This window comes from Rana temporaria, chromosome 1 (genome assembly GCF_905171775.1).
Source record: "Rana temporaria chromosome 1, aRanTem1.1, whole genome shotgun sequence".
Classification (NCBI taxonomy): domain Eukaryota; kingdom Metazoa; phylum Chordata; class Amphibia; order Anura; family Ranidae; genus Rana; species Rana temporaria.
Genome location: NC_053489.1, coordinates 88,909,157 through 88,932,811, shown reverse-complemented (window position 1 = coordinate 88,932,811; position 23,655 = coordinate 88,909,157). Strand labels below are relative to the sequence as shown.

Here is a 23,655-nt window from a genome sequence, read left to right as displayed (position 1 = left end):
GGTTCTTGTATTTACATTAGCTGCTAAGTCATAGCTTACATTTTTGCATTGTGAGCTTTACTAAAAAAGATTTAGGGAAGTTAGCTGTGTAGACCATTCTGTCCCCAGGACCAGATATTCTCTTTTGTTAGGGCTCTTTCACACAGCCGGTCCAACCGAAGGACTCGGCTTTGCTCAGTGGGGGATCTATCTTCTGATCCCCGCTGAGCAGTCAGATGACAAGCCCGTCTCCACTTACTGTGCAGAGATGGACCTTTCAGAGTCCCGCTCTCCTCTATGGGGAAATCAGATGAAAATGGACCGCCTGTATCGGGTATCGATGGATGTCAGTGGACATGTCACAGCTGACATCCGCCGCTCCATAGAGGTGAATGGAGTGTCCGATCAGGTCCGCCTGAAAGACGGACAGGCGGACTTGATCGGAAAGCCTGTGTGAAAGGGGTCTTACAGAAAATCTATGGTCACAGCATACACTTTCATTTGATAACCTCAGCATTCCAATAACAATATAAACATTGGTTATATTTGGCAATCCAATCTAATCGACCTTGAAAAATCTCCTGTCATGTTGTGAGTTTTGCCTCCCTGCTGTCCATTTATTTCTTTCCTCAACTTCCTGGTTTCAAATCCCTGCATGCATTAGAACTTCTTCTCCGCGGTCTACTAAAATATCTGACTACATATCCCATGGTACCTTGCCTGCAAACAATGATCCCTGTACTGACTCGGCCTACTTGACTCTCCTCCCCTTAGCTCCTCTGTAGTTCATAAGGCAGGCTCTGTGAAATGTATGACACAGCTGTTCATATTAAAAGGACATAATGAATACTCAAGGAAGTAAATGTGTGTGGATCTTCAAAAGGTAAATTTACAAACTTCAAGCTCATTTAGATTAATAGGAATAGGCTAATTGAATACAATATGTATGATTTAAAATTTTGAGCATAGATGCACTTTTATTTTTAGGTCTGATAAATTCTTGCAACTTCTAGATCTCTGATAAATTGTTCTTTTATGTGACAAATATTTCTCTTGCTACAGCTAACTATGGAGTTTAGCACTAGTAAGGAGGGGTCATCCCCCTTATAGTGGCATTAAAATGTATATACGAAAATGTTTTTTGGTTTCAGATAGATCTTGGGTTGAGACATCTTATTACCATCTGTGTCACTGCTGGGGAGCTACAGCCACTCTGCTTTGGCTGGCGACTATTGTCACCAAACAGTGATGGGAAATCCCATATTTTACAATCGACTCTTCATCAGAGTAGAGGTGAAATCTTCCAATAGGGAAAACTGAGAGGAAATTTCCCCTCACTTAAGAGAACTTTCCTGTTGAATTTATTTTCCGTTGAAAAAAGTACTGGATTGGATTTTACCGTAATAATTTCCTACTCTATCCGGAAGTGTTGACTATCCATTCATCACTGAGGATAATGCAAAATCTTTGTTGTTGCAGTAAACTTGGCAAAGTTTATCACGCATAGAGATTTGGACTGGTCTGCTTTTATATGCTGTAGATGTTTCTTTATTTTTTTACCCGATCTATTCATGATTTTGGTTTGCATTCCGTTTTTGGATGTCTTCTATGTGGATCCGTCTCTTCTTGTTGTCTTTATCTTTTTCTGTAAGCTCTCTGTGCAGGCGAGGATTGCACCAAGGCTGAACTAAACTTTACAGCCACTGGACAATTGTGGGTACATCTTTATTTGAAGCTATTCTCTGTTTCAATTTTCTAGCTTATCGCCACGCTCTGCAGGCTGTTAAATGCTTTTCATCCAACAGTGCCAAACAGTAACTGAGTTTGCACTATACAAGACATTCCGTTCCATGGTTCCTGTTGTTCATACTATGCACGGTTCACTGTCCATCTGGCTCTTCTAACAAGGATCAGATCCAGAGGTGGCAGTCAGACTCTTTTATTTCTTGTTTTAGAGAAGAAACTAAAGAGACTGATTTGTTGTTTGGTTTCTGGACTTCATTACTGTAAATCCCAAGCGGCAAATTGGAGATTTTTAGACTAGGGAATGGTGTCTGAGCAACCAGGTTTTATACTACTCAAGCAGTGGTCTCCGAATTACGGCCCACAAGCCACTTCCGGCCTACTTAGCAATTTTATAAGGTCAGTGGCGTATCTTAAGACTCCGTTTCTGATGGGGACTCTAATGTACGGGGGGACTTCTAATGTGATGGGATGGGCTTCTCATATGAAGTGTTTTCTTGCAGCGTGTTTATTCGTTCATTTAAATTGTATTCATTCATTTATAAAGACTGATATTTTTTGGGCATGTGAATATTTGTTGAAGACTCCTGTTCTAAAAGATAGCCCTGTTTATAAGGGAAACTATAATTCATTTTCAAGAAATGCACATTAAGGATTTTTTTGTGGCAGCATTTGCATAAAAGTAATTTTGAATTAGACTTTCACATTTTTAGTTTATTGTTCAATTTTTTTGGGGCTATAACAGGGAAAGGTTAGAGCCTCATCCAGGTTTTTATTACTGTCAGAGTCCCTACTTCCTATTGATAAGATTTTCCCTCATCTCCTGTTGGGGAATAAAATGATCGGAAATCTCTTCTAAGGAGACTGAAACAGAAGTAACTTTTTAGAAGGAATATTATTATTTTACCCCATGTAGCCATGGTTTTTTTTCTTGTAGGCTCATTCTTAGAATCGTTTTCTTCACAGTTCCATTTACACAATTCAAGGTGAAGGATTGTTGAAACTAACTTCTGATTTTTGGGTGACTATGCTGTCTTCCTCATCTCTGTGAAGCATGTGCTGTGATCAAGGCTTCTTGCCAAAACGCAGCGCAGCGGTTTTTTACAAGCGCACTTTTTTGGGAAAAAAATCACTCTTTTGAATTAAAAAATACAACAATAAATTTGGCCCAATTTTTTTATATATTGTGAAAGATAATGTTACGCCGAGTAAAATGATACCCAACATGTCACGCTTAAAAATTGCGGCCGCTCGCGGCATGGCGTCAAACTTTTACCCTTAAAAATATTGATAGGCGATGTTTAAAAAATTCTATAGGTTGCATCTTTTGAGCTACAGAGGAGGGCTGGAATGATTGCTCTCGCTCCAACGATCGCGGTGATACCTCACTTATGTAGTTTGAACACCGTTTTCATATGCGGGCGCTGCTCACGTATGCGTTCGCTTCTGCGCGTGAGCTCGTCGGGACGGGGCGCTTTAATTTTTTTTTGGGGGTTTTCTTCTTTATTTTTATTTATTTTATTATTTTTTACACTGAAAAAAAAAATAAAAATTTGATCACTTTTATTCCTATTACAAGGAATGTAAACATCCCTTGTAATAGAAAAAAGCATGACAGGTCCTCTTAAATATGAGATCTGGGGTCAAAAAGACCTCAGATCTCAAATTTAGACTTAAATGCAAAAAAAAAAATAGAAATGTTGTCATTTGAAAAAATGACAACAAAAAAATGTGCCTTTAAGACGCATGGGCGGGACTGACGTTTTGACGTCACTTCCACCCTGCTAGGCTTTGGGGACGGGTGGGGGCCATCTTGCCCTCACTCGCATCCCCACACAGCAGGCTGAAGGACGCGATCGCCTCTGCCGCTACCGACGGCTCCGGTAAGTGGCGGAGGCCGCGGGAGGGGGGGTGGCCCTTCTCCCGCCGCCGCTGCGAATCCGCCGCAGAGACCGCCGTGGTCGGTTGTGGCAGCAGCTGCTGCTGTTACCGAGATATCCATCTTTAAAGTACCAACGTAAATGTACATGAGCGGGTCGTTAGGTGGTTAATAAAAGTGATTATTTAAAGAGGAAGTAAACCCTCTTTTTTTTTTTTTTTTTTTAAACACTCTGCAAGGCATAATGAGCTAGTATGCAAAGCATACTAGTTTATTATGAAGTACTTACCTGAGTTCGAAGCTCCCGCAGAGGTGCTCGGTCACCTCCTCCGTCGGCGCCATCTCTCCACGATTCACTTATCGCGGCTCCGGTGCTGTGACTACCGCGCATGCCTCCACTAATGGCATGATCGCCGTTAGTAACGGCATGCTCAGTGCGCCTGTCCTTCATTTGCAAATATCTATATTTGTTGCACCTACAGGTAAGTCTTAAAGTGGAGCTCCACCCTAAAGTGGAACTTCCGCTCATCGGAACCCCCCTCCGCTGTCTAAGAAAGGTATTTGCACCCACTTCCGGGAACACACTGCGGGGACCTGAGGGTAGTGCGTCACTCCCCAATTCCAATGGGTTTACAACCACTTTATGGTAATGCTCAAGGCTTGTGCACCCTCTGTTTTTGTTTTGAAAGCTATGGAATTGCTCCCTTGCCAGCTAAGGCAACTGAATCGCTCCAACCCACGTGCACGAAGGTTCATAGAATATGTATGTTCTGATCTCAGATGGTGCATGCAAAGGGCTCCTTGACCAGAATTTCGGGGGAAGTGCTGTGAGAAGCAGACTGTGCTGGTAACATGTCTAAAAGGGCAGAAATTCCCAACAAAAACCCTGCTAGAAATGTATTTGTTCGGGGAACATTTTCTATCTCGCTCCTTTGAATTTTCTTGTCACCCAGAGTTGAAGAATGCAGAGTTAACTCCACAATGACTATTCTACTAGTCTGTGGCCAGCTAATGGCCTTAGGTAATTGTTGTGTTCATTGTAAAGTACATTTTGGCCTGACTTTCACATTTTGCACATGCTTTGTGTTCTGTATGTTTTTCTATTTTATTTTTTGTAATTTGCAGATTAGCCATAGAAGAAAGCTGCTCCCCAGGCTCAGTGCAATTAATCTGCGTCTTTCACGACTGTTGTGGTAAGAGCTTGGCCACACAAGGAGTGTATTGATTTTGGCCAACTCTTTAGATTGTTTTGTGAGGAGGAGTAGTGAAGCACGGCTACAGTACCTTGTAACTCCGCAACAGAGATGGTGTATATATACAGATACAATTGACCGCATATACATATGTAATCACAAACTATAGATGGTCAAGATTTTGAAAACAAAACAAAATGATTTTGCATGTAAGCTAAGAAAAAAAAAACCTATAAATTGATTTGCTTATGTTGGATCGTTATACTGAACGTTGTGCCCCAAGTAATAATTCTAGATTCCAAACAGAAGGACAGAACCGTGGTGTACTATATATTTATACGTCTATCCACCCACATGATAGATGTTGTGTATGTAGGAGTGCCTGGGATAGTTTTCTGCAGTTCATTTAGTATGTTTTACATTTACATCGCCATGACTACAGATTTATTGTGATGATGCCTCTGATCCAATCCAGGATATATCTCGTGAGCAGTTTTTTATAGTCTGCTGTGCAAAACTTCATCTGAGCTGCAAACACAATTTTACTGCTTGCCTTACAGAGAACCACAATATTACCTAGCTGAGAGCAAAATGACCCGTATTTATGTATGAGGTGCTTGTCCACCTTGGCACTATATGTCCAGTAACCGGATCATCTTTACAGATGCTGGTATTCACCATACTGATCAACCCATAGTTTTGTTCATTTGTATCAAGAGAGAAGTATGGCCAAGGCTTTTTTGGTCGTACTTCTCTTGTGGGTCACAGGAGTGCACATACTTTTGCTTTTATGTGATCAAGTGTCTGCTAATGGCAGGCTATTACCCGCCCCGTCCAAGGGTCACGACCATATTGTTAGGATACATCCGGCTGCCAGATTGACAGCTGGCTCTGGCTCTTAGCGCATGACTGAGAGCCAAAGCCGGCTGCACACACCACTTCTCCAGCCCAGCACTCTGGTGAGCACTGGAGGAGTGAAGAACTGCGTAATTGGAGTATCAGCGATCATGTGATAGCTCATTTCTTAATAGAGGCGACATGGGACAGCTGCAGCATAAGGGTGAGTATGTGTGGGGGTTTTTTGTTCTAAAGCCTTAAAGTAGAGCTATGGGCAGAAGCTTTTTTTATTTTGGATAGAGTAATGAAAAATTCTAACCCCTGTCAGATTTTTTTTTTTTTTTGGCCATTTATTGGGGAGATTTCCCTTCACTTCATGTCCCATAGCCAAAACCGGAAGTAGAAAAAGGAGGAAATCCCTACAAATTAAGGGAATCCTTTGGGGACCCCCAGGTCACATGAACTAGTTTCCCTATTGGTGGATTTCCCCTTTATTACTTTTCTGGGGACAACCCAAATTTGGGAATTCTAAACAGGACAAGTAGAGAAGGTGAATTTCCCTGACGGGCACAGACAGCAATAAAAACTGTCAGGAGTTCTAATCCCTCTCCACTCTATCCAAAACTAATGGTTGCCAACACTGTGTAAGCACCTTGCTCTGGTATTAGGCTGTTGAATAGCAGGTAGCAGGAAACACAAAGCTTAGTGCCAACTAGAGCCCTATGTATAGCCCAAGCTTGATATCCAAGGTGCCACAGGGACATGGGGGATGTTTAGCAGAGCATTATAGGTACCTGAAGGCTTCACAGGGTACCTATATACTCTTAACTTTGATTGGACCAAACCATTGCTTTTTTGAAGTGGCTACATTCCCGGTATGTATGGTAATGTCATCCCCCTACTGGCCTATTATTTTGATGAAAACAGCCTGTCATTTATCAATGGCAGAGTCCAGGGTGGTTCCTGCAGTTGTGTGCAGGCACTTCTTTTGTCTGGTCTTTATAGCTTCTATCAGCATTCCATCTAAAAGTGACAGTTATTTAGGTAACCAACTCTAAAGTGGAGGTTTGGCGTTTTAAAAAAAAATAAAAAAGGAAAATTTAAAGTCAGCAGCTACAAACACTGCAGCTGCTGATATTTAATAAGGACACTTACCTGTCCTGGGTGCCGTGATGTCGGCAGCCGAAGCCGAGCAATCGCTCGGGTCTCGGCTGCCCCGTTGCCATTCTAGGTTAGGGAATCAAGAAGTGAAGCGTTGTGGCTTTAGTTCCCGGTTCCCTACCCCGCATGCGCGAGTCGCACAGCAGTATCTGAATGGGCGGATGTCTCCTGGGACACACACAAGGTGACAGAGGACACCGCTCCCCATTTCCCAGGAGGCAGCACGAGGAGGAGAAGAAAGAAGACCCACCGCGGACAAAGAAGTGGCAGATTAGGGCGATCTGCCTAGGAACAGACACTTCTGAATACTAAAAAAAAAAAAAAAAAACATTTTTTTGTAGCATTTTTGGCAATTTTTTTTTTTTGGGTGGACCTCCGCTTCAAAAGGAAACTCCACTTTTGTGAGAGAAAAAAATGAGCAAATAAGAAAACACAATATAGTGTATACAATTGCGACTCAAGTCGTATTGTAATTGATTGTTATTAAATATTGCTTTTCCTTTTCAATCTGCAGCATTTTTATTTTATGTATAATGCAATATGGCTACCTGGAGGCATTCTGTACACAGATAGCGTACAGGACAACCCCCCCCCCCTCCAAATATGCAATTTCCTTCTTTGGAGATTGGCTTACTGATTTTCCCAGAAGTCTGCGCTAAGAGTCAAGTCATATTTTGGGCATCCCCTGCAGCAAAAATGACATTTTTGGTAAGATACTCTCAAGGGGAAAGCATGTTTAAAGGGGTGCAGACCCTGCCACTTCAGTAGAACCATGCAAGTGCAGCAGCTGATTGATTATATAACCACTCCCATATAAATTCACTTTCCACATGGACACAGACAAACAAACGGCTATTTCCTCAGAATAACAAAAAGTAGGAATCTCCAGCACAGCTTGTTAAAAATCCTTGCAACTTACATAGATCACCCAGAGAGGAAGGGTTTTTGCTCAACAAAAGCAGTTACTCACTTATTTAGCCTCTGAGTGGTGAAAATCATTAAACAATATGGCATTGTTATCTTTCATTATCATCATCGCAGAATGCATAACCATAGAATTCCACTTCATCCAAACTTGTCTAGCTGGATTTTCATGGATGAGCGTCTGTGATTTAATGAGTATTAACAGTGTGTGTAGTCAGGAGAAGGGATCTTGCTTGCTTAGCAGTGATGGGTATCTTGTATGTTGAGAAGTGCAGCAAATTCAAGTGGCAGCAAGACTGCTTTGAATGGAGCCTAATACCTGAATGAGTCTGATACTAACTGTAACTTCTTTTCTTTTATTTGTTTTAACCAGTGCCTGAAAATGACTACGAAGAGGAACCTGTTTGTGCGGCTAGTGCCGTGCCGGTGTTTGCGGGGAGAGGAAGAAACTGTGACCTCGCTTGACTACTCTCACTGCAGCCTGGAACAGGTGCCGAAAGAGATTTTCACATTCGAGAAAACCTTGGAGGAGCTTTATTTGGATGCCAACCAGATTGAAGAACTTCCCAAGGTACCACTTTTACTGTACAGGTTTCATATTTTCCATGACACTGATGACAAGCAGCCTGCTCTCCTGGGTCTCTTCCAGCTGTGCTTTATAGGCATTAGCTCACGTCGCTGCTCTAGCTTTCTTGGCAGAATCCTGTGCCAGCCATTCACTTAACGCCCAACTCCATCTCCTGAGCACAACACTCAGCCAGGGAGTTCCTTGCACTTCCAAAATCCTCATTTAGCTGGCACCTATTACATTTCTTCTCTAGAAGATGCTCTTTTTTTTTTAAATGCCATTATTGCTGTCAAAAGCTGATGTCATTTCACACTGCTTCTCCCTCCTAGTTTTATATACTGCAGAAGTCACACACTCTAACTTGTTCAAAGATTACATTCACTTTTCAAATTCCAGAACTTTTTTAAAGAGATTCATTTGTTTTTCTGATGTTGAATTTGTAGCTGAGAGGTCCCCTAAGGTCTTTTTGGTGTCTTCCAGAGGGCGCATAACTGAGTTCTACATACAATACCTCAAAACACTAATGCAGGCTATACACAGAGCAAATTTCTTTATAGAAAGTACTCAATTTCTCCATCAACACAGACAGTATTGACGGGAATCCCTCCCACCGAGCCTTTGTGTTCTCCTGTCGGGGGGAATGGGGTTATCTCTCCCCACCAGGAGAAGACGGTCATTTTTTCTAATGGCTATACTAGCGGTTATAGATAATCGCATGTAAAATCTGGCAGGCTGGTTGTACCCAAGTTGAACAATTTGATCACCATGGTACATTCAGCCTGCCCATAATGGTTCAAATCTTGGCCGGCTCTGTTTAATGCGGTTATGCACATTTGGGAAATAGGAGACAGTGTGTAAGATCAGACCCAATTAAAAGACGGTGAGACAGATTTTGATAATTCTTGAAATATTTAGCATTATAGTGCAAAATAACACTTGCAATATATTGTATTATTACACAGGGCAATATTTATAACCTTTTGCACAATGAGGCTGAATTTTTCTACTCCATTAAAGAGTTGAAATATTGAACTACCAGACACTATCATCCCCAAGCGAATATATAATCCTGTTCAGGTGCTCAGTTTTGATTCTGTCAGGACAGGTATCGTTCTCCCTGCCTATTGCTCTAAGACAGGGGTGTCAAACTGGCGGCCCTCCAGCTGTTCCGAAACTACAAGTCCCATCATGCCTCTGCCTGTGAGAGTCATGCTTGTAACTGTTAGCCTTGCAATGCCTCATGGGACTTGTAGTTTTGCAACAGCTGGAGGGCCGCCAGTTTGACACCCCTGCTCTAAGAGATATCTGCCCATCATTGGATAAGGAGGACCCCCCTTAACAAAAGTCAGACTTCTGTTGCCAATTTTTAATAAAACGTCATCTGTGGTAAGGTTCCTCTTTTTAAATCCTTAAAGCTGGGTTTACACTAGAGCATGGAGCAGCTCACAGCAGGGGTCCAGTGCGTCTCCATTCAATGGTTCAGGTACGATTTCATTTTTTTACCAGAATTCAGGCCTGAAATGGACCGAAAGATGCAAAGGACTCCTATGCAATTTGCACCGGAGCCACTCCAGAGATGTGTGAACCGCCTCCATAGAAAGCTGGTCACAATCTCCTGCTATGCAAATTGGATGCAGTGAAACCCCCACATCTGATTCGGAATAGTGTGATTCCAGCCAAGATCTTTGCTTGCCCACCCAAGATGTACCTTCAGCCTTGCACATAGCATACAGGTTCATTGTGGTCCTCAAAACATCTGATATACAAGTCTCAACGCCGAACGTTTGGCACCAACGTCAGACTGCTACCTGCGTAAAAATTATGATATGCAACAAATTCCTCAGCAGTCAGAGATGGGACACAGTATTAGAACCAATTGTTAATTTTTCTATACGAATTGTCCAAAAAACTTTTTTGGCTCTACATCAGCTTTAAGCAGGCTTTTACACTGAACATCTGAAATATGGGCCCCTTATTTTAGCAGCAAAAGGTGACCACACTTGTCCTTCTGATTATGTCAGATTTACCTCCTGTCGCATCTTATCTTTTTATTTATAATGGTGTTCTGTTACACTTCAATGGATGTCTGCCAAAACAGAGTGTGAACCAAGGAGGGACATTGGTTTAGTCTAGAAGGATCTGAAAAGGGCAAACATTGAGATGCAGACACATCTATTTCAAGCTGTAAACCAGCTTGATGCACACAGGTTTGCAAGGCATATGCAGAACTTTACAAAATACCATCAAACCATTAACAATTTTTTCATATGAAGGGTAGAGATTTTGGGGGGAATCTAGTTTAGCTAAATTTGGCTAATATTTCCCAGCAGTGCAGACCCTGTACTGTCGACGGCAAGCTGCTCACTGATGACTGTCTGTACGTTATAGCTCTGGTCGCTTTTCATCTATTATGCTTCCAGTCTGTGAGAAGCAAATGACTTGTCCACTTGATCAATATGCGCAATAATATAAAAATCACAGGATAAATAATCTAATCTTGTATTGGCAGATGCAGTCACTGTACAGGTGTATTTATTGTCTGTGCAATCACTACATCTGCATGACCAAATTATTTAAAAGGTTTGGCAGCCTGATCTAAAAGCTGGTAGTACTTTCAGGCAGATCGCACTCAGTGCAGACGATTTCTGAGGAATTCTATAACAATTCCACAGGGGAGACTGTAATCAATCAGAAGACTGAAGTGGGCCTTACGTCTGATCCAACCAAGGTGGCAAATGTTTAATAAGCATGTATAGTTATAGTGCAGCATAGAGAAGCCAGTGTTCTGTGCTTCTCATAGGGAAATTACCGGCATGCACTAAATGATGGATGTGCATATCAAGTGATAGAGAGAGCTCCTGAGATTCTAAAGTGAATTATCATATCTTCTCATGTATGTCCAAGGTAATGTACAGCTTGATGGGCAGTACCAGTTAATCACAGTGCTCTCATGCAGGCTTCTGTACTGTCAGGGAAGACCTGCTGGTATATGAGTAGCATAGCGCCATGCTCCCACGGCACAACAACCAGCTGGGAAATCTAGCACTTTTAGGAAGCAAGGGTATCTTGGGATTTCCTGACAGCCAGACTTGTTGACACTGTTGGAATGTTGATCTAATATGCTTATTTATCAGTAGTTCTACTAACTGAGCTGACCTGCTGGTATATTAGCAACACAGAGCTTCCTACGCTCCTAAGAGGCAGCAGTTAGTTGGGGGGTCCAGAGTTTCCAGGAAACGCTGGCATTTTGGAACTTCCTGATTGCTAGACTTGCCGAAGCGGTGCGTTAATATGCTTATTTAGCGAAATTTCTCCTTAAAGCAGATAAGTTTGCAGGAGGGCCCTGTGATGCCAAACCAACTTCGGCCATCCCTGATCTACAAGGATGTGAGAACTGGCGGCACAACAATGAGGCTACTTTTAAAGGAGTCTAGCAAGTTTGGAAGATGGGAGCTGCGGTTGCTGACTTTGAGATACATGCTCCAGGGCCGTTGCCCAAATCCATCAAGTTGGTTAGTCACTGACCTGGCACAAGGCTTAGTCTATTAGGTGTCAGAACACTTGATATGCGCAGACAGTAATGGCAGCTCCCATATTTTTGTCTTGACAGGTCCCTTAATTTTTATTTTTATTTTTGTTTAAAGTAAAACCTGCAAGCTTATTTTAAAACCTAGTCACAAGGAGCAAGTCATGCAGCCAATTAAGTCAGAGGTTTTGACTTTTATGCTGGTTTCAAACCATGGTCTAAGTAAAAAAATTATATTGGATGAGAATAACAGCCAGGGAACTGAAAACAAGGTCTACTGTGGTAGCTTCCTTTATTATATTTATCATATTAACAAGTTTCTACTGAAATTTGATGAATCAAATAATTCTAATATTGTATTGCAGACAGCCAGAAGTGCTTCTTCCCATTTTCTCAATGCCAAGCCACCTCCTAGTGTACTTATCAATTCATGTGAGAATCTCCACTTTTTGCAAACTGCTATTTGCATGCTTCCCTTTCTTGCTAAGCAAGAGGGCTAAGAAACGGGGGGGATTTCTCAGGCACCAAACATTGCATTGTGGGAGATAGGAGGTTTGCCCTATTTTGGAAGTTTGCAATTCTAGGGACACTCCTCTGACACCTTGGGCAGGTGGCCAGGCAGCGATAAGGTAAGGCATGTCCTAAGGGTAAGAGGGGAGGCAAGGAATGAGAAGAATCTGCACTTTTTAGAAACTGGTATTTGCATAGGGCTAAGCATGCTTCCCTTCTCGCTATGCAAGAGCGCTAAAGTACCAAACATTGCATTGTGGGAGATAGGGGGGGGGGGTGTTTGCCCTATATTTGGAACTTTGTGTTCCAAATGTTTCATTGACACCATGGAGAGTTGGTTGGGCAGTCATAAGGTAAAGGAGAAAGCAACTAAGGTTCTGTTTTGAAGGGCTTATACAGTGGTGCCAATTTATCAAATCTGGATTAGACAAAATCTGGAGCCACTGTGCATGGCAACTGGTTGGCTTTTATCTTCAGCTTGAGTCAAGCTTTGTAGACATCCTTTAGAATTTTATTGGGGCACTGCACCAAAATTGTCTGAATTTGTCTGTTTTGGGCACTGAGGTTTTAGTGTCCATACTGGACACTCCTTCCTCAGTGCACTCCCTCCCCAGCCACTGCCCCCATTACGCTTACAGCCACATGGCCAAGGTGTGTTGTAGTAGGGGTCGGTGTATTGGTAATTGAGAGGCTAGCTCCCTGTCAGGCTCTGCGCACCAAGTAGCATAAATAATTTCCCAAGTATGGGGAATATTTATTGGGTAGTGACATCTCCACTATCCCTGGCCCCTTTGTTTGCATCTATCTTTTGGCTGGGGAATCTCTTGGCTGACAAATTAATGGGGCCTATGGCCACTTCCCAGCACAGTCATGCCCCACCCTAAGTATTGGCATACCTCTGAAACACCAGCCCAGAGATGGACTTGGAGAGGAACTAAACTCTCCTAACCTTTTTGGGCCCAGGAAGCTGACCTCTTAGCCTTTGTTTGCTCTGTAGTTGCCATGGCACTGCTCGTGTGGTATGTTATCCCACCAGCCATTGGATGGCTTGACAGTTGGGTTGAGAGCACAAGCAGCTTTGATAGTTATCATTTACCTTATGATTTAAAGTTGAACTAAACCCATCAATTTAACAGTTTAAAAAAACAGCAATAGTCGGCATGACAGGAACGTAACTCACATTTGCTTGTGCTCTCAAACCAAACTGTCAAACCACCAAATGTCTGGTGTCATAACTGATCACATGTGCAGTTTCAGGGCGATTACAGATTAGACAGAAAGGAAGTTGTGTGATCTCACTCAAATGGCTAAAATTGTTTAGCTGTTGTTAAATGGAACTGCTTCCCCTACTAATACAACCACCTAAGATAAGTTAGATTAAACAGTAGGTGTGGCACTGTTCTTAAACAATACCAGGAGTCTAATTGCAAAGACGCTGCAAGCTCCAGGTGACGCCTTGATGACAAAACGCGAAGGGATGGGCTTGTATCGTCTTTTGCGTCACTTCGGGTTTAGAGCCGTGGAACGCAAATTATCCCGGCTTCCTGAATTTTAAAAGTTTTAAGTATACAGAGACAATGTGAGTGTTTCCAACCGTATATACCTAATCTTTTGGAAAACGGTATCGTGCTATGGGAGCATCTTTTTTTCTGTATGAGGATGATTATCTAAAAGACCAAAGCAACTCCTTGATCTTTAAAAGCACGGCTCTGGAAACTGCCGCACATTGGCAAACAATGTTAATGTGAAATACCCTGGGGTGAATATCTGTGGTGAGTGCAATTACCTATAGGGGAGCGCCATAAAAAGCACCAGCACAAACGTAAAGCACCTGTTACCTTTTATAAATACTTTGTGTTTACATAAAAGAACTGGGCCACAGCAACTTGTTCACTGAAGCACCTGTCACTTTATTTAACCACTTAAGGACCGCCTCCTGCACATATAAGTTGGCAGAATGGCACGGCTGGGCACAAGCATGTACCTGTACGTCCTCCAAGTGCCCAGCCGCTCCAAAGCTTTGTGACCGCAGGAACCGCGGACCCGATCACCACCGGAGTCTCGCGATCGGTCCCCGGAGCTGAAGAACGGGGAGAGCTGTGTGTAAACACAGCTTCCCCGTTCTTCACTGTGGCGCTGTCATTGATCGTCTGTTCCCTGATATAGGGAAAGACGATCAATGACATCACACGTCTAGACCCGCTCTAGGTCAAACTTAACCCCTTCAACGCCCCCTAGTGGTTAACTCCCAAACTGCAATTGTCATTTTTACAGTAAACAATGCATTTTTATAGCATTTTTTGCTGTGAAAATGACAATGGTCCCAAAAATGTGTCAAAATTGTCCGATGTGTCCGCCATAATGTCGCAGTCACAAAAAAAAAAACGCTGATCGCCGCCATTATTAAACAATTTTTTTTTTATAAAAATGCAATAAAACTATCCCCTATTTTGTAAGCGCTATAAATTGTGCGCAAGCCAATCGATAAACGCTTATTGCGATTTTTTTACCAAAAAATAGGTAGAAGCATATGTATCGGCCTAAACTGAGGAAAACATTTTTTTTAATATATATTTTATTATAGCAAAAAGTAAAAAATATTGCATTTGTTTCAAAATTGTCGCTCTATTTTTGTTTATAGCGCAAAAAATAAAAACCATAGAGGTGATCAAATACCACCAAAAGAAAGCTCTATTTGTGGAAAAAAAAGGACGCCAATTTTGTTTGGGAGCCACATCAGTTAAAGCGACGCAGTGCCAAATGGCAAAACTGGCCAGGTCCTTTACCTGCATTTTGGTCTGGGTCTTAAGTGGTTAAGACTGTACTTATGTCAGGATATGTACATGCATATAATTAGTTAGCGTTCATCCTGGTATCGTTTAAGAACAGCACCACACCTACTGTTTAACCACTTAAGACCCGGACCAAAATGCAGGTAAAAGACCGGGCCCCTTTTTATCTATCTGATCACAGATTAAACAGAGGCCAAGAATGGTAACTTCCTTGGCTAAAGGGGATAGCAGGATTTAGTTCTTCCTTCGAGTGATAATAAAGATTTTAATCTTGTGGGACGGTGGACAAGGTCGAGTCAGTCTACAGGGGATGGGTTTGTTTTTTGTGGTTTGTTTTACATGTAAGTGCGAGGGTGAGCCACCCATACACACACCTTGAGTTGCGGCGCTCTGATGGTCTGCCTAGGGTTGGTGCTTTTGTTCCTCAAAAGTAATAAGATTTATGAAAAAAAATTGAAATTAATGGCAGATTTTTTTTTTAAATAACAAACATGTAATTTTTACATGTTTGTTATTTAAAAAAAAATCTGCCATTAATTTCAAATTTTTTTCATAAATCTTATTACTTTTGAGGAACAAAAGCACCAACCCTAGGCAGACCACTCTGTGCAGTGATTTTGCACAGAGCAGCCCTAATCCTCTTCTTAGGTCCCCCTCCTAGCCCCTCCCTCTTGCCAGGTGCTCCTATAACAAGCAGATTGCTTTGGGGGCACCCAAGGAGGTTTGTTCCCAAACTGCTGTTCTGTGTCCATTCGCGCGCACACACAGCGCTGCTTGACCCCGCCTTCTCTCTCCTCATTGGCTCACGAGCTATGATTGACTGTAGTGGGAGCCAATGGTTTCCGCAGCTGTCTCAGCCAATGAGGAGGGAGATGCCTGGAAGAGCCGCTGCTCTTGTGCACATCGCTGAATCAAGGTGGGGGAGCTGCACACAGAAGTTTTTTTTACTTTCATGCATAGAAATAGATACAGGCAGTTCTTGGATGCATGGGGGTGCTCAACCTGTGGCCCTCCAGTCTTTGCAGAACTACAAGTCCCATGATGCATTGCAAGGCTGACAGTTACAAGCATGACTTTCAAAGGCAGAGGCATGTTGGGACTTGTAGTTCTACAACAGCTGAAGGGCCACAGGTTGAGCACCCATGTTAGGGGAACTGTGACATTAATACTTTACATAATCCCTATGTACGTGTTTTTTTTATAGACTAGGGAAGAAAGAACCTGAGATGGCGGCGTTACTCCAGTCCATCAGTATGTCAGTTGGGAAAAAATATTTCAGGTCTTTAACACAGATTGCAATGATGCAATGATTTTCTTAGCTGTAACAAAGAATGGTTATTTTTATTTTTTTCCTGGGGAAAAACCCTTACTAAAGAAATATGCAAAACAAAAGTACTAGTTTGAAATAGAAATTTCATTCTTGTAACATCTTGGAAGGAGATTTATGCTGATGGTTTCTGCACTTTTCAAGTTCAGCTAAGCAGGTTTTGTCAGATTCCGAACGATCAGCAAAACACGGCACTTACCTGTTTTTGTAATTGCGCAGTATTCCCAGAATGCTGAATCCTCCAGACTTTTTTTTTTAAATGTTACTACTTTTGGTCTGTGACCTACATTTATCAGAGCTGGATCATTTGTTCAAGAGAAACTGCAGTCTGCTCGCATAATTTGTAATAAAAACATTTTTGCCATTCTGAAGCTTCCCTCCAACTACTTTGCATATTATTTTATATATACTGTGATTCTGTACTTGCCAAATATGCTGCAGAAATCTCCCTCCACCGAGTCTGGCTGCATCCATTTTAACTGTGGGCAGCTGAAGCTGCTGCATTTTCACTTCCTGGATTTACACAGACACACAGAGGCATGCCTCCAGCCCTGCAGCTCTCATTAGCCCTCTTTCGACTCCTCCCCCCTCCTCCCCCACGAGAGAGAGCTGTGCATGTCATAAGCCTAGGCTAATGACCAGACAATAAACAAGAAGTTGGCTGTACAAGGTATTTACTGTCAGAAAAAAAAAATGTTTTAATATCCAAAGTTAAAACAACAAGGGCATAAGATTTAGTAGATGGAAAGGTGAAAAAATGGCTGAAGGTCCACTTTAAGTTTTTATTTTTTTGTGGCTGACTTGTGTATCAGTGCGCTGCAGATACTTTTTTTTTTTCATGCATATGATAATTTTTAATATAATGCACAACACTGATAAAAGTTTACTTTAAATGTAATTGTAATGCCTTATATCCCCTCCAGTCTATCGGGCTCCACCTTCTCTGGGTTCAGATGCTGGTCTTCCATGCACACAGTCTTTAAAGGAGTTGTAAAGGAAAACAATTTTTTTTTGCTGAAATTACTGTTTACAGGGTATAGAGACATAATAGTTAACTAATTTATTTTAAAAACGATTAAAAATAGATAAAAATCAATCATATAATGTACCTGCAGTTTCTAGTTTCGTTTTTGCATGTTGTTTCCTGCTTCTGTGATGTACAGAGCCAATACAGGGCAGTGATGGTTTGGAAAACGAAACTGATTGGTGCTGTGGGGTTTTAGACACACAGTAATCACACCTCCTTGATTAGTGACCACAGAGAGAAAGCTCCCTGTACTGTGGTCATCAGGAAACAGACAACCAGGAAGTGTTCAGAACAGAGAAGGATTACAGGAAAAACGAACAGTGAGGACATGAAACCAGGACTGCAGTAAGGTAAACAAAGCTTTTTAGCTAAAAAAAAACAATTTCCTTTAGTGACCCTTTAAGTGTAAAACAACAAACATATTATACTTGCCTGCTCTGTGCAATGGTTTTGCACAGAGCAGCCCTGATTCTCCTTTTCTAGGGTCCCTCATCGACACTTCTGGCTCCTCCTGCCTTCAGAGTGCCCCAAAAGCAAACTGTAAAGTATAGTATAACGTGCCCCAATAGCAAAGTTAAAGAAAAAATTCTGCCTTTTAGAACCTTTTACTTCCTGCCCAGGACTATATTTCCCATGAGGCATTGCTCCTCACACATTCACAAGTTCTCAGGCACTTACTGACATGTATGGACGGTGTAGTGAACTGTATGTGTGCTTCACTAAATTTCCTGCTATGTAAACAAATAATACATTCTGCATGCAGTCGAGCTAATCATCTGGCTGATCGATTATGAAAATAGTTGACAACTATTTTCATAATCGATTAGTTGTCGATTTAATTGATTTGTTGTTTCGGCCCTAATGTTGTTGTCCTTCTGAAATGCTAGTTGTCTGGCCAGGTTTAGTGCTTTAAGCCATCAATCCCATTGGAGCGACTTGTCATGTGATTTGGCGTTTTACTGTTCAAATCTGTGCAACGCCAACGCCGCACAGATTTAAATGGAGTTCCTGCACTACTTTTGACTTTTTGGGAGCGTCATGCATAGCTGTCTGTGCATGAAGCGGCACAGATGTCTTTCAAGTCACACCTGAAGTCGCACTGGCATGTGGCTTTGAAATTGTGCCATTTCAGATGAAGTCGCACGATTTCAAAGCCGCAGTCAATGTGAAGGAGGGCTGAGTCACCGACCTAGACCAAATATGCATTGAAATAGCATCAGAAAAGTGTTAACATTCCTCCTCTCTATTCTTATTGCAGCTCAGAGGCCCATTTGTGGAATACTGTGCAAATACCCAGAGCAAACGATATCATTTAGTTTACTCTGTAACCAAAAAAAATAATCTGTTAAACACTTGGCAATTGGCAGCGACAGTGAGAGAATGTAAAATGGAAAGAAATCAATGAGACGTGACACATTATCGTCCCTCCCTTTCTCTCTTCTCCTTTCTTCCTATGTGGTGATTTTCCTCTCCCTCATTTGCAGTATGTGGATATGTAAAGATGTGAAACATGTCATTAGGTCATGCCTCCATTATTTGCTTGCACTTGTTGGTTGTCACTCATCAACCTCTATCAACACATCTAACTCTGGCCTTCCGGCGTGAGTCACGGTGACTCATTATTTTTATGCCTCGTGGACTGAGACCATCACATTAATAGTTGCTTGTGTCATGATACAAACATGTTTATGATCTGAACCAGTTATATAACTCTGACCCTTAAACTTTTTAGGAAAGACATTTTTCACATTCCATTGTGACTATCGTTGTGAATGGAAGTAAAAATAAACGTTGCCATCACAGTATTTAATTTATATCGCCAACATACTCCATAGAGCATTCGAGAAGGGGAACTCTGACGGTGTTTTTATCATTTATTTATTATTTTATTTATTACAGGTACTTTATGTAGCGCCATCAATTTACACATTCACACCAGTGCCTGGAGTTTGCAAACCTGAGCAATTTGGAGCACTTTCCTGCAAGTGCTTCAAAGCTTAAAGCGGTAGTAAACCCCGCTGAACATTTATTTTCATTTTTTTTAACCCTGTAAAGCAAAAGGCATAATGAGCTAGTACGTACCGCATACTAGCTCATTCTGAAATACTTACTTTAGAACGAGGCATCAGTAACTTACCTGGTCCACGCCGAGGGAGATGACATCGTGCCTCGCCGTGTCTTCTGGGTATCGCGGCTCCAGCGCTCTGAGTGGCTGGAGCCACAATGTCGTCACTCCCACGCATGGGTGCGGGAGACTTCTTTCCGGCAAGATCCGGCAGGCTGCTGGTCCTTAAGCCAAAAATCTCCTTTGCGCATGCGCCGCTTTTGCGAGGGGAATATCTCCTAAACCGTAAAGGTTTAGGAGATATTTTTTTTACCTACAGGTAAGCCTTATTATAGACTTACCTGTAGGTAAAAGTTAAAAAAAATAACTATACAACCGCTTTAACATGATTCCTATTCTTTCCTATGGTGCTCATTTACACCTGAGCATCCTGTTTTCCTCAAAGCTTGAAAAGGAAAGTACACATAAATTTCAGCTTGTTATAAGAGCGGTGTGAACAGCCAGCTTTTACAAAGCATTTGCAGTGCTTTCAGCATAATTTTTTTTTTTTTTTTTTTAAGCTTTTAAAGGACCCATGAGCTGTAATTTGTAAATGTTGAACACAGATCCTAATGGCAGTGTTGATTTGCCACTTTAATCAAGCTGCTAGAATTGTTTCAGTAAGCTTCAAGAAGTACTGAAGCCTGCTAGCAGCTTGCTTAAAGTGGCAGTCAGCACTCCTATTAGGATCTGTGTTCAGCCATTACAAACTGCATCTGAAGGGTCTTAAAAAGCTTGCAGAAAGCAAATGCGTTGTAAAAGCCTGCTGTCCACACTGCTGTTCTACAACCTGAAGGGCATGTAAAACAGGCCTTAGGGCAGAGTCATGCTTTTTTTTTTTTTTTAAGTCCCTAAATGCATTAAAAAAATGCTTGAAGAAGCAGTGAACCCAAGCGAAGTCCCGGACATACATGCTTAGAATCTCAGTTGGTTCCTGCTGAACCGGCCGAGATTTTAACTATTGATGGGTGGGCTGAATGTACCAAGTTGTTGATCAATCGATCAACTTGGGTACAACCAGCTTGCCAGATTCTCTTGTGATTCTCCCACCGGGGGGGGGGGGGGGGGATTCCCCTGTTAGCTGATGTGGAAATCGTGCAAATTTATTTTCCTGCTATCCGTGGTGCTACAGCTTGGGCTCGGTCCTTTTGGGGTGCTGCAATGGTTAATGAGCAAATGATCACATATGAAATTATAAAATCTGACAAAGGAAATCTTGCGAGTCTGTTCTTCAATACAGTTAGGTGCGTCTTTATTGTTTAACATGTTCTCACACATTAATGTGGATCCTTTTATTGTATTTTGACATAGAATCTCTAACATCTATGAATCAAAATGATTTTGCAGTTCTTGAATGTCATAAATGTTTTGGGCTGTTCCATTACTGCAGAAGCATCAGAGGATGTATAGACATTCCATTGTTCCAATGGGAAGTAACAGAAGGTTTAGGTCAAGGATACACCACTCTCCGGGTCAGGGCTTTGGGATAGAGCACAAATCAACAGGGAAAGTGCATAAATTCCTGTGCACGTATTGTATCCAATCATCTTATGAGCTGGACCAGTATCCATTTGATTTCTGAGGTTTTGCAATTCCTTGGAAATCGTTGACCTCCTATGAGCTGAATGTAGAAAAAGTAAACATATGTGCAATATATTGTAATTTGTTAGGAGCTAATTGTGCACCTTGTGCCTTTTTGTAAGTGTTGGTGTCATTGGGAGTGTCAAACGGCCTCATAACCATCCAACATTAAACAATGAAAGGCAGTTTTATGGTGGTCATGGAGTGATCCAGAGGAAACAAGCCTTGTAAATGTCAGAGGAGGATATGGAAAAACACAAGGTCATCCTGTGTTTGCTGTCTTGTTCTGCTTAGGGAATAATACTGATACATGCGTTATCTAACGCACAACTAATATATTTGGTTTTACTATTCTTTTGGAATTAAAACATAGAAAGCAAAATGGTGAATTATGCTTTAATTGGTCCAACTCCTATAATGTATAATGATAATGAAGCCCGATTTATGTTATTTACCTGCATTCTGTACATCTTTATAGTGCTTTGTCAATTTTATGACACAGTTCTTACAATATTTACAGTGTCCTTCTACATAATTGCAAAGGAGAATGGCCTATGGCTTGTAATGTGAAGTTATTCTGTATAACACCTAGATGTAGGACTAATTTGCAGGAAATTTCATTAATAGACTCCTAAGCCCATCAACCAGATCATTTCAGCGTCATTAATGTTGTTCATGGAATCTGAAAGGGCCAGGGTCTATAGACCATGACAGATATTGGCTTTTGGTTTTGACCTTAATACATTTTTCTACAGTACACATATAATTCAACGGGTATAGCCAATATAAAAATACCCATTGACAATTTTGTTTAACTCCTACCAGCTGTACCATTTCGGTTTGATGAATAGACAGAATAAAGTGATGGCAACAGATAAGTAATGTCAGAAAACAGGAATAGGCAGATCTTGGTTGATAGAGTGAACCAGTTTGATAACGCATAGGATGTAAAGAAGATTATATAGAGCAAGGGTCTCCAAACTTAATAAACAAAGGGCTAGTTTACTGTCCTTAAGACTTTAGGGGGGCTGGACTATCGCCATTGGGTGTAGGCATTGCCCTGGCATCAGTGGGAGTGTACAATGTTTCCTTGGTAGGTATATTGGCCATCTTTGGTGTCAGTGGGAGGAATAGTGCTCCATCCTTGGAATCGGTACGGGGTTGGGGGGGGGGGTAGTACCCCATTCTTGGTATCAGTGGGAGGAATAGTGTTTCATCATTGGTATCAGTGGGAGGAATAGTGCTCCATCATTGGTATCAGTGGGTGCAATGATGCCCCCATCATTTGTGTCAGTGGGAGAAATAGTGCCCTGTTGATATCAGTAGTGACCCATCATTGGTATCAGTGGGAGGAATTGTGCCCTATAATTGGTATCAGTGGAAAGAATTGTGCCCCATCATTGTTGTCAGTGGCGGGGATAGTGCTCATCATTTATATCAGTGGAAAGAATACTGCCCCATCATTGGTATCAGTGGAAGGAATAGTGCTCCATCATTGGTATCAGTGGGTGACATAATGCCTCATCATTGGTATCAGTGGGTGGAAAAATGCCCAATCATTGGTGTCGATGGAAGAAATGGTGCCCGTTGTCAGTCGGAGTGTCTGGTATTAGTGGGAATAGGTTCTGCAGCCAGATAAAGGCGAGCTAAGGGCTGAAGTTTGGAAACCATTGACATAGAGTATTGTAATGCTAGCCTTCAAACTATCTTCACTGGCAAATCACACCAGTAGAATTTTGTTTGAAAATTTTAGTTCTTAGACCGTTCTTTGGATCTTTTGCTAATGGTTGGTTGGGTTACATAGGTGTTGGTTGTGGACTGTAGTGACAAGAAAATTTGAAGAGAATTCTGAAAGTGGACCAAAAAGTCCTGACCTGCATGCAGAACTTTTGATGCCCTTTCAGAACACTTATCAAAGCTATGGACATAATAGAAGTCTAGGGGAGAGCGTAGCTAACCCACACACAATCCGTATGTACACTGCATTGCGGCCAAAGTGCAGATGATCAGTGTGAACTTGCCTCGGTGTAAATAAATTAAACTATGATGGCCCCAATTTTGAATAGTTGCATGACAAATGTAATGCATGCCATTTTAATATATACAATTGCTTTTCTCATTGAGTACCTTCAGGCTATTTTCTGTCCATTTACATGCCATTTTTCCAAATAGGTAATATTTTCAGCCTTCATAAAAAGACCTCACAATGCAGATATTATATACTAATGTGCAGTATTTAGTAGCATATTTGTAAAAGCAAGCTTGTTTCTACTTCCCACTCTCATTCCTTTTATGTACAATGTTTCTGTTCTGCTACAAAATGTTCCTTTTTGAATGGTTACAATGGGTACAAGAATAATAACACATTCTGAGAACAGGGAGAGCTTATTGATGAAATCTGTGACATGGAACGTAATGTGATTTATAGAACTGGTGTAGACATACAGTGCAGTATAACGCATTAATTCCTAATATTGGCCATGATACCACATTGGTGTATGTAG

The 23,655-nt window shown here is 41.6% G+C and overlaps 1 protein-coding gene across 4 annotated transcripts in view; it reads left to right on the top strand.

The window, feature by feature from the left end:
- The window catches only part of ERBIN (erbb2 interacting protein), a 321,390-nt gene that overhangs the window by 191,146 nt on the left and 106,589 nt on the right, over positions 1 to 23,655 (top strand). The window contains exons 1-2 of one of the 4 annotated variants that reach the window (XM_040340071.1): positions 7,558 to 7,973; positions 8,090 to 8,287. In XM_040340071.1, the coding sequence (XP_040196005.1) occupies positions 7,800 to 7,973; positions 8,090 to 8,287 (372 nt within the window). In that variant the 5' untranslated portion in view covers positions 7,558 to 7,799. Of the gene's footprint in view, positions 1 to 7,557; positions 7,974 to 8,089; positions 8,288 to 23,655 lie in introns of those variants that run through there. The other 3 variants (XM_040340090.1, XM_040340081.1, XM_040340100.1) reach the window with 3 other exon arrangements.